The 10,754-nt window shown below is 51.8% G+C and overlaps 1 protein-coding gene across 4 annotated transcripts; it reads left to right on the top strand.

The window, feature by feature from the left end:
- Positions 1–4,643: 4,643 nt before the first annotated feature.
- On the top strand, positions 4,644–10,754 carry SPC24 (SPC24 component of NDC80 kinetochore complex). Of its 4 annotated transcripts, none has more exons than XM_045491959.1 (5): positions 4,648–4,835; positions 7,986–8,130; positions 8,275–8,379; positions 8,523–8,599; positions 10,547–10,754. In XM_045491959.1, the coding sequence occupies exons 1-5, from the start codon at positions 4,676–4,678 to the stop codon at positions 10,651–10,653; spliced, it is 594 nt and encodes a 197-aa protein (XP_045347915.1). In that variant the 5' UTR covers positions 4,648–4,675; the 3' UTR covers positions 10,654–10,754. The 4 variants fall into 4 exon arrangements, with proteins under 4 accessions (XP_045347914.1, XP_045347917.1, XP_045347915.1 ...); XM_045491960.1 differs by lacking the exon at positions 4,648–4,835 and adding an exon at positions 4,874–5,103; XM_045491958.1 differs by having other exon boundaries at positions 4,644–4,835; positions 7,986–8,379.

The following is a 10,754-nucleotide window of genomic DNA, read 5'->3' as shown; positions in this document are numbered from 1 at the left end:
CACAGAAATGTTTGGCACGGTGGAAGGTGCAACAAAATCTCCCTTGAAAAAAAATTGGGGTGCCTGAGTGGCTCGGTCGGTGGAGCGTCTGACTCTTGGTTTCAGCTCAGGTCATGATCTCAGTTTTGTGAGTTCGAGCCCGGCGTCTGCTTGGGATTCTCCCTCTCCCTCTCTCTCTGCCCCTCCCCTGCTGGCGCTGTCTCTGTCTCTCTCAAAACAAATAAATCAATTAAAAAAAAAAAAAAAAGCATATGGCTTTATGGCTTTTGGCAAACAATATCCCTGTGTCACCAGCAACGAAACAAGGTGGGGCACCCTCCCTGCCCATCCCTGGGTCCCTCCCCTCACTCCCCCCAAGTGCTCGCCTTATGCGTCCTCCTCTGTTTTTCCTCTAGACTGTTCCACCAGGAGATCATGGGTGGCTTTCAGAAGGTTTTGCAAGTCCCAGAAATATACACGACGTTGTATGTTTCTGAGCTACAGGTCTCTTACTCCTCAGTTCTCCAGAGGGGTCTGTGAGCCAAGAGGCAAATAAGTGGAACCGTGCAGCGGATGTCTTTGTGACTGGCTTAGGTCGCTTAGCATAACGTCCTCAAGGTTCATCCCGGTACCAGGTGGCAGAATTTCCTTTTTAAGACTGAATAATCCCCCATCGGTGGACACTTGCTTCCACCTTTTCGGCTCTTGTAAATAAGGTGGGGTGTAGAAATACCTCCAAGGCCTTGCTTTCAATAGGGGGGGGGTATTTACCCAGAAGTGAAATGGCTGGGGTATTCTATTTTTAATTTTGTGAGGAAACTGCCACGTTTTCCATAGCGGCTGCACCATTTTACATTCCTACTCACAGTGCACCAGAGTTCCAACTTCTCCGCATCCTGGCCGATACTTTTTTTCTTTTTTAGTAGTGCCCATCCTCGTGTCTGGGAGGTGTGGTTCTTGCTTCGGAAGGGCTTTGCTTTTTGGAAAGGAGATGACTCACCTTTTTTTTTTTGACAGGAGCACTTATATCTGTCAGGCTTTGGTTGTGCAATCCCGTGAATGGCTCACCTCGTGAACATCCCACCCCAGCTGATAAGAGAGAGCTATCCTTAGCCCGGGGTTTAGAAAAGGGTAAGAGCTTGCCAAGGTCACGGGTAATCTACGGAAGCCCTGACGTCTTCTCTTTATTTCACTCTGCGTTGTTAAGTAATCCACCACCTGTAGGCTCAGAGCACCCGAGCCCCTGTCCCCAATCTTAGCACGAATGCTCAGCCAAGGGAAGAGTGAGCATCGCTGGCCACCATTGCTGTCTCTGGGGACCCAGGGGACCCAGCTTCATGCCCACACGCACTGATATTTCTGCAAGAGCGTCCTCATTTCTACATCTGTTAGAGACTCCACGAGACAGGCTGGGCAGTTAGATTCCTCACCTAAAAACCTGGGGCTGGCCTTCTGGGGTCCCAAACCCAAAATATGCACAAAATCCAAAAAGCGCATGGATGTGGGGTGTGTTTCTCAAGGAAGAGCCTGTCTCCTTGCTTTTGTCTGATTTCAAAGGGATCTGTGACCTGGGCGAGACTACATAAATATATTCGTCCGAAGGGTGTCCCCAGCCGGACCACTGTAAAAATATAAAAACAGCCCTTGAGGGGGAGGGGGGTTTGCTTTGCAAAAACCATTTCATGAAAGTAAGCTCTGAGGAGGAAGGTGGCCCCAGGCCTGTGGTTGGGGACCTGACTGCTCTGTGGTAGCTTCTCTCCGAACTCCCTGGCTGTGCCTACTCTGTTTTCCTGGCTTCCCCCTCTTTTCTGTAATTTCTATAGTTGGAGGGTCTCCAAGCTTGGTCCTTGGACCCTCCTCCTCATTATTCTGTTCCAGGGTGATATCATCTAGTCTCAGCTGCATCCCGGCAACTGGCTTTTATTCCCAGCCCAAACATCTCTACAGACTCACAGCCAAGCACCCATCTTTTCGATAGTTCCACGGGGCCTTTCCCCAGCTGCTGAGAACTCCCCTAAACCTTTCGCTTCATGGAGCCCCTCACTTCCGTGCCTGTCCCTTCCCCTCTTGGCCACTAGCACTGATGTGGGAAACAAAGGCAGAAGGAAATGGCAGATAGAAATAAATTTCCTTATAACCTGCAGCCCGTTGGCAAATCCTACTTAATGCCTTAAGTGCTTCCTGTTACACCTGAATAGAGTTTCAGGGCCCCCCGAAACCCTCTTCCTACTCTTCTCCAGCCACTTGGACCTCCTCACTATTCCTTAAACAAATTAAAAATTTCCCCACTACCCTGCCCTTTGCATATTCTTTCTTCTGCCCGATGCTGGTTTCCCAACAGCTTTTCATCACTCAGATCCTGGTTCATGGTTCATATGGCCCCTGCCCAGGGAGTCCGTCCCTGACCACCTGACCTGAAGTCACTTCCTTCCCCGCCTCAAACCCTAGTGACGCCATCCCGGACCCTGTTTGAGTGCCTTCAAAGCACCTGTTCGTATCTAAAGTGACCCTGTTCATTCATTTCCTTGCTTACGGTGCAGTCTTGCTATTAGATCAGTGGCCTCTGACGTCTTTTGTGTGACCTACATAAAGACAGAAATTTCACATGTGACCCAGTGATCCAGGTGTTATGGCTGTGTAACATATAATTCTCAAATTTACTGCCTTTTTTTTTTTTTCAATGTTTATTTATTTTTGGGACAGAGAGAGACAGAGCATGAATGGGGGAGGGGCAGAGAGAGAGGGAGACACAGAATCGGAAACAGGCTCCAGGCTCTGAGCCATCAGCCCAGAGCCTGACGCGGGGCTCGAACTCACGGACCGCGAGATCGTGACCTGGCTGAAGTCGGTCGCTCAACCGACTGCGCCACCCAGGCACCCCTCAAATTTACTGCCTTTAAACAATGGCATTGATCTTTTTTTTTTTTTTCAAGTTTATTCACTCTGAGAGAGAGCACACAAGTGGGGGAGAGGCAGAGAGAGAGAGAGGGAGAGGGAGAGAGAATCCTAAGCAGGCTCTGCACTGTCAGTGCAAAGCCTGATATGGGGTTTGAACTCACGAACCTTGAGATCATGACCTGGGGCAAAGTGGGACGCTTTACAGATGAAGCCACCCAGGTGCCCCAACAATGGCGTTGATCTTGCTCACAGATTTTTGGTTTCAGCAGGACCCTGCCCCTCTCGGTGTCAGCTGGGATGGCTGGGAGACTGCGGACTGGAATGATTTCAATGTTCCCTCACTCACCTGTCTGATGGTTGGATTCGGTCTTCTGCTGTGACCTTACCTGTGAGACTCACCTCGGCTTCCTCACAACACAGCAGCTGGGCTCTGAGAAAGTATCCCAAAATTAAGAGAGAGCAAAAGAGAGTACAAGCTAGCCCCAGGCAGAAGCCGTATCCTAGTTTCTGATCAAGGCTGGTAGTAATTCACACAGTGTCCTTTCTGCCACATTTTATTTGTTGCACAAAGTCCTGCTGAGGTTCAAAAGGAGGAGGATGGGAGTCTGCCTCTTGACGGGGAGTGGCAAGGTTGGAACTATTTCTGTAGCCATTTTTTGCAAATATAATCTGCCACACCCAGGACACAAATGCGAATTTTGGAGTTTCCCAAAACAATAGTTAACTTTCGGTATACAGTGCACAGATTTTTCCCCCATTGTATTTTGTAGAAAATGCTGGTCATGACCTGTTGAATTGATTTCTTTACCTCAGTTTGAGAAGCTTGCCACATAAACGTGCAGCTTGTCTTTTCTCTACCCTAACCCTTCACACAGTATGGTGTTTGGTCCCAGTTAGGCTAAGTGCCTTACCTGCTAGTGTTCTACGTATGTTTTATTTAACGCCTTAATGTAGTGCTTACTGAATACCAGGCACCGTCCTCACTTATTCCTCGCGCCAACTCTTTTTTTTTTTTTTTTTTTTTTTTTCAACGTTTATTTATTTTTGGGACAGAGAGAGACAGAGCATGAACGGGGGAGGGGCAGAGAGAGAGGGAGACACAGAATCGGAAACAGGCTCCAGGCTCTGAGCCATCAGCCCAGAGCCCGACGCGGGGCTCGAACTCACGGACCGCGAGATCGTGACCTGGCTGAAGTCGGACGCTTAACCGACTGCGCCACCCAGGCGCCCCTCGCGCCAACTCTTAAGTGGGCACTATCGTGACCCTCATCTTCCTGAGAAGGAAACTGAGGCACAAAGAGATGAAGTCATTTGCCCAAGGTAACAAAGCTAGTAAGTGGGACTCGAATCCGATAAATCTAGTTGCAGGCTCCATTTTGCTATGTAGCCTCTCAGGGAATTTACTTATTTATTATGTTTATTGTGAGTATCCCACGCACGCACTATAGAACGAAATGCAGTCCAACGCTTCGCCCCTAGAACCCCGCCCTGGCTGCAGTACGGTCTCTGCAGCTAAGGACTCATAAACAGCTTCATTTTCAGCCAGGCGCTTTCCGACCTGCGCAGGCGCAACACGCAGAACTCCCGCGGGCACACACCCCCGCTCCCTGCGGCCGATTGGCCATTGTCTGAGACGGACGGAGGAGCTGGCGCAGGCGCACTGGACCAGACCTGAAGCTAAGTCCCACCCGTTCTCTGATGACTGACGTAAGATCAAGCTAATGGGAACAGGGGTCTCCGGGGAAGGGGCGGGCAATGAGGGCAGTTAAATTTGCGCGGGCTTGGTCCTGGCATAGTCATGGCGGCCTTCCGCGACATGGAAGAGGTGAGCCAGGGGCTGCTGAGCCTGTTGGGCGCCAACCGCGCGGAGGCGCAGCAACGGCGGCTGCTGGGGCGCCACGAGCAGGTGGTGGAACGGCTGCTGGAGACGCAAGACAGCGCCGAACAACGGCTGCGAGGTCAGGGCTGGGGCCGGGGGCGGCCGGGACCCGGGCCCGTGTGATGGGAGGGGGCGGGAGGTCCGCCTTGACGAAACCCTCCCTCCTGGGCGCCCCCATCCCTCCCCTGTTCTCCCTTGGGCGCTGCCTCCTCTGGGCCTCAGTTTTCCCACCCGTGAAATGGACCTCAGGATGGCAGCCACCTCCCAGAGAGTTAGTGGTGAATATAGGAGCTGGCAGGAACTGGCAAATTCCGAGCGGTCCACGAGCAGGAGCTGGGGGACTCAAGATTCGAACTGGGGCTCAGGAGTCAAAGCGCTGGGCTTTAATCCCAGCATCCCCACTTACTGAGGTTCAGCTGTTTTACTGAGCATCTGCTGTGTGCCAGGCATACAGCCCCGGGTTGGAAGCAGAGAACAGAACAGACGGTCCCTTAAAGGGTTGGTATGCTAGTGGTGGGGTGGTCAGGCGACGAACAAGAAAAATGGAGGGGCACCTGGGTGGCTCAGTTGGTTTGGCATCTGACTTCGGCTCAGTTCGCCCCGGTCGTGAGTTCGAGCCCCCCCATCGGGCTCTCCGCTGTCAGTGCAGAACCCCTTTGGATCCTCTGGCCCCCTGTCTCTGCCCCACCTCTCCCACTCAAAAATAAACAAACATTTTTTAAAAAGAAAGAAAGAAAAATAGTTATGTCAGGAGATGGTGGGCTAGGAAACTAGGTTGTATAGGAGGGAGTGGTGATGCTTTGGGATGAGTCAGCGAAAACTTTCTGAAAAGATGATATTTTAGCGGAAACCCAAGGAGGTTTGGGAGGGATCCGGGGCTATGGTGAGGATTAAATAAATTGGAGGGAGTGCAAGTTGGGGAGGGGCAGAGAGGGGGCGACAGAGGATCCAAAGCTCGCTCTGCTCCGCACGGACAGCAGCCAGCCCGATGCAGGGCTCAAACTCACGGACATTGAGATCGTGACCTGAGCCAAAGTCGGAGGCTCAACAATTGAGCCACCCAGGTGCCCAAATTTCCTTCCTTTTGAGGGATGAATAATTCCATAGTCCGGACATACCTCATTTTGTTTGTCCATTCCTCCACTGATGGACACTTGGGTTGCTTCCAGACCCTGGCTGTTGTAAATAATGCCACCATGAACACATGAACATGGGTGTCCAAATACCTCTTTGGGTCCCTGCTCCCAGTTCTTTTTGTATTTTCCCAGAAAATTTGTATTTTCTTTGTGTATTTTTCTATTTTGTATTTCCCATGCTAGATCACATGGCAGTTTGATATTTCGTTTTTTGAGAGACTCATCCAGTTTTCCATAGTGGTTTCGGTGCCAGGTTTTTGTTTTTCTTTTTTCTTTTTTTTTTTTTTTTTTAAGTCTTTTTACAGTTATGTTTTATGTGGCCGTGCTGTCTGGCTTGGGACTGAAATGATCTAGGAGCTAGGCAGGGGATGGCTTGGGGGTTGGGGGAAGAGTGTTCCTGGCAGAGGTAATGCAAAGGCAAAGGTCGCCAGGTAGGAGTGAACTTGGACGCCCAGGAGAAAGTGGAAGATGAGCTGTAGCCAGACCCTGTAGGCAGTGAACCGCCCCCCAACCCTGGGAGTTTGGAGGTTGTTCTAAGTGTGATGGATACCCCAGCCAGAGTCTTCTCCTTCTCTCCTCCTCCTCCTCTCTCTCCTCCGCACTCCATTCACGCCTCCTCCATTGATGGTTTGGGGAGAAGATCATTATTACCCAGCCTGCGTGGGCTTCAGCAGAATGAATGGATTTGGGGCCAGGGAGACAAGAGTCCGTGTTCCAGGGAGCCGGGACTTTGAGTTAAAGGGCTCCAGTTCAGATCCAGGCTTCAGAGCTATGTGCCTGTGGACAAGTCACTTTAATATCTTCAGGCTTCTGTCCTTCATCTCTCCATGGCGGCAGGGGTTAAGCCACCTCCCTCAGAGGGTTTTGAGAACATACTGAACAGGGGCTCCGGGGCTATCCTGTAGCACTCAGCACACGCTCAGGTAATGGTACTTTGCGACAGTGCCCCCGGGGAAGAGGGCACTCCCAGGGAAGAATCCAAGGAAACAAGGTTGTCTGTGGGGAGGGTGAGGGGAGAAGGGGCAGGAAGGCTGCAGAAGAAAGCCAGACCCTCGGCTCTCCTAACAGGAAATCAGCAGGCACTGTTTAAAACAGACAAACCAAGAAATAGCAGCCTAAGCAAATTATTTAGAAACACGAACGTCAATGCCAGAGAAAACAGTGATGATTTGGAAGTGGCTGCTTCAGAGGCGTGGGGAGGCTTGGGGGGGGGGGGGGGCCCTGTGTGTGTTTAAATTTTCACAGCCATATACATGTAATACCTTGATTAAAAATTAACTCAATGTAAGTTTGTAAACACTTAAACGCCTGCCCTTTGGGAAGTGTTTCCATCTGTGCCTTCCCTGAGTCGGCAGGTTCCTCCAGCTCTATGGGAAGGAACACGGTAACCTTGCTAGGGTGTTTTTGATCTTTCTGGATGTTTTGGTCAAAGCATGTTTATTCTGATTAGGCGCTGGCGATATATGAGGAGTGTAAAACGCAGTCCCTGATTCGAGCGAGGAGGAGGAGGAGGAGGAGGAGAAGGAGGAATAGGAATGAACAATTCAGTGCCGCTGGGCTGTGGTAGAGGCGTGGCCACGCCCTGGGAGGGAGAGCAGAGTGTCCAGCTGCCCCGGTTGTGTATTACCCAGCAGGTCTCGAAGGCTGGGTCTCCGAGCGCCCGAAGGGTGGGAGCATAAGGGCATCTCAGAGAGGACGGGCAGGTGGAGGCCGGGCCTGTGAAAAATGGGCGTGTTTGCAGAATGGTGAGGTGTCTTTGTGGCCAGAGCAGAGAGAAAAGTACAAGGTGGGTTGAAAAGCAGGAAGAAAGGAGGCCTTCAAGGAAGAAGATGCTTTCACTCAATCGTTCCTTTGTGGGGTTTTGTGGAGGCTCCACATGTGTTTTGGTGAAATGGAAGCACTTTTGCAAGGTCTCGGTGGACCACCAAAACGTGGGCTTTTGGAAATAGGACCAATGGGTTGGGGAGCTGTAGACGGGGAAGTGAGGACGATCGTGGTTGAGGCCTCGGGCTCTTCTGGGGCAAGGCCAGACCCTGGAGAGACCTCCTCGAAGGGTCTCAGCCTTCTCTCTCCCGCCCCGCCCTGCCCCATAGAGATCCTGGCTGCAGAAGAAGAAGTGGCCCAGAGCCTTCTGGATGCGAAGGAGCGGGCGCACCAGGGGGGCGCCGAGTTGCAGCAGCTCGAAGCTGAGCTCCGGAAGGCCGGCGAGGAGGACACCCGTCTGAAGGCCAGCCTCCTATATCCTTCCTTGCGTGCGCGGACGGCCGGGCCTCGGGCTCACTGCCGGGGTGCCCGTTTGGTCGTGCTGGGAACCCAGCTCGGAGCCCTGGGCCCACGGCGGCCCCCCTTCCAGAGCGAGGTGACCTTAACTGCCTGCTTTACTCAGCTCACCAGAGAGCTGGAGGAGCTCAAGGAGACCGAGGCCAGTCTCGAGAGGCAGGAGAGGGAAGTTGACGAAGACACGACTGTCACCATCCCTTCGGCCGTGTAGGTCCCGCCAGTGCGTGTGGTGGTGCCTGCCCTGCGTGCACGTGGGTCGTCCCGCGGCCCTGAGTTGGAGTCTACGCTGGGGTAACTTAATCTCTCTTTCTCTCTCTCTCTCTCTCTCTCTCTCTCGTGTTCTCATACAGGTATGTGGCTCAGCTTTATCGCCAGATTAGCAAAATTGAGTGGGACTATGAGTGTGAGCCAGGGATGGTCAAAGGCAGTATCCTTTTGCAGAGAACGCGGAGCCCGGTGTGCTGCCGGCGGCCTTGTGAAGGGCTGGGCCGCTGTGGAAAAGTCTGGCAGGTCCTCAGAAATGAAGCGTAGGATCACCATATGACCCGGCAGTCCCCCTTCTGGGTTGCACCCTTGTGTTCGTGACTGCGGTGGTCACAGTGGCCGAAAAGTGGAAGCAGACCAATTATCAGCAAAGCGCTAGATTAGCAAAATGTGGTATATCCGTGCAATAAAATAGTATTCGGCCTTAAAAAGGAAGGAGGGGCGCCTGGGTGGCTCAGTCTGTTGAGCAACCAACTCTTGATTTCAACCCAGGTCACGATCCCAGGGTGGTGGGATCGAGCCCCATGTTGGACTCTGTGCTGAGCCTGGAGCCTGCTTAGGATTCTCTCTCCCTCTGCCCCTCTCCCTGCTTGTGCTCTCTCTATCGCTGTCTCTAAAATTAAAAAAAAAAATGGGGGCGCCCGGGTGGCTCAGTCAGTTAAGTGTCCAACTTCAGCTCGGGTCACGATCTCAGGTTCGTGGGCTCGAGCCCCCCATCAGGCTCTGTGCTGACAGCTCAGAGCCTGGCCCCTGCTTCGGATCCTGTCTCCTTCTTTCTCTGCCCCTCCCCTGCTTATGCTCTGTCTCTCTCTCTCTCAAAAATAAATAAATATTAGAATTTTTCAATAAAATAAATTTAAATAAATTAGTTAAATTGAAATGAATTAATTAAATTTAAATGAATAGATTAAATAATAAAGTAAACAATTAATAATAAGTAATATTAATAAATTAGTTACATTTAAATTTCCTTCCTTTTTTTAAAAAAGGAAGGAAATTCTGGCCCATGCTATAACATGCATATATCTAGAAGACATGATGTTAAGTGAAATAAGCCAGACACAAAAAGCGAACTACTGTCTGATCCCACTTACAAGAGGTCTCTAGAGGAGTCAAATCCGTAGAGACAGGAAGTAGATGGCAGGTGCCAGGGGCTGGGGGAGGGGAGGGGAGGAGAGTCAGTGTTTAACGAGGACACAGTTTCGGGCTCTGGAAATGTTCTGGAGACGGACGGTGGGGAGGGCTGCACAGCAACGTGTGTGCACCGAATGCCACTGAGCTGCACACTTCAAAACTGGCCAATGAGGTGCTTCGGATTCTGTGTCTGCCTCGCTCTCTGCCCCTCCCCCACCCATGCTCCGTCTCTCTGTCTCAAAAATAAACAAACATTAAAGAAAATAAAAAGGGGCGCCTGGGTGGCTCAGTCGGTTAAGTGTCTGACTTCGGCTCAGGTCATGATCTCACGGTTTGTGAGTTCGAGCCCTGTGTCGGGCTCTGTGCTGACAGCTCAGAGCCTGGAGCCTGCTTTGGATTCTGTGTCTCCCTCTCTCTCTTCCCCTCCCCTGTTCACGCTCTGTCTCTCAATTTAAGTTTATTTTTGAGAGAGAACGAGCATGAGAGCGAGTCGGGGAGGGGCGGTGAGAGAGAAAATCCCAAGCAGGCTCTGCACTTTCAGAGCCTGATGCGGGGCTCGAACCCACAAACCGCAAGGTCATGACCTGAGCCGAAACCAAGAGTGGGATGCTTAACCCACTGAGCCACAGGCGCCCCTCAGTCTCTAAATATCTCTTTTTTCTTTTTAATTTTTTTTTTTTTTTTAATGTTTATTCTTGAGAGAGAAAGAGCGTGAGCAGGGGAGGGGCAGGGAGGGAGGGAGGGAGAGAGAGAGAGAGACACACACAGAATCGGAATCAGGCTCCAGGCCCTGAGCTGTCAGCACAGAGTCCGATGCGGGGCTCGAACTCATGAGCCATGAGATCATGACCTGAGCCGAAGCTGGGCACTGAACCGACTGAGACGCAGGCGCCCCTCAGTCTCTAAATACCTTACAACTTTTTCACGGGGTCCCGGGGAGGGCTGTGTATGTCAGGTTTCCTTACATCTCCCCCAGTTCATCACGGCCCCAGCGTCGCCCAGCCTGTCCAGCTGGACAGCACCCAGCTCTCCAAGAAGTTCATCAGCGACTATCTCTGGAACTTGGTAGACACGGACTGGTAGCCCGGAGCCTCAAGGACGCGTCTGCACACGGCACGAGTCAGTGTGGTGGGTGGTCGGTGCCTCAGCGGTGAGAGGAGCTGAAAATTAAATGTTTCTCCAGA

The sequence above is a fragment of the Leopardus geoffroyi genome, chromosome A2 (genome assembly GCF_018350155.1).
Source record: "Leopardus geoffroyi isolate Oge1 chromosome A2, O.geoffroyi_Oge1_pat1.0, whole genome shotgun sequence".
Lineage (NCBI taxonomy): Eukaryota > Metazoa > Chordata > Mammalia > Carnivora > Felidae > Leopardus > Leopardus geoffroyi.
The sequence above is the reverse complement of the archived record's forward strand: the minus strand, read 5'-3'. Positions and strand labels throughout refer to the sequence as shown.

Excerpts from the sequence above, each read along its gene's own strand:
- SPC24 (XM_045491958.1), top strand. The coding sequence starts at position 4,676 with ATGGCGGCCTTCCGCGACATGGAAGAGGTGAGCCAGGGGCTGCTGAGC. Across the intron at positions 4,836-7,985 it reads CGCCGAACAACGGCTGCGAG|AGATCCTGGCTGCAGAAGAA; the intron begins GTCAGGGCTGGG and ends CCTGCCCCATAG. Across the intron at positions 8,380-8,522 it reads GTCACCATCCCTTCGGCCGT|GTATGTGGCTCAGCTTTATC; the intron begins GTAGGTCCCGCC and ends GTTCTCATACAG.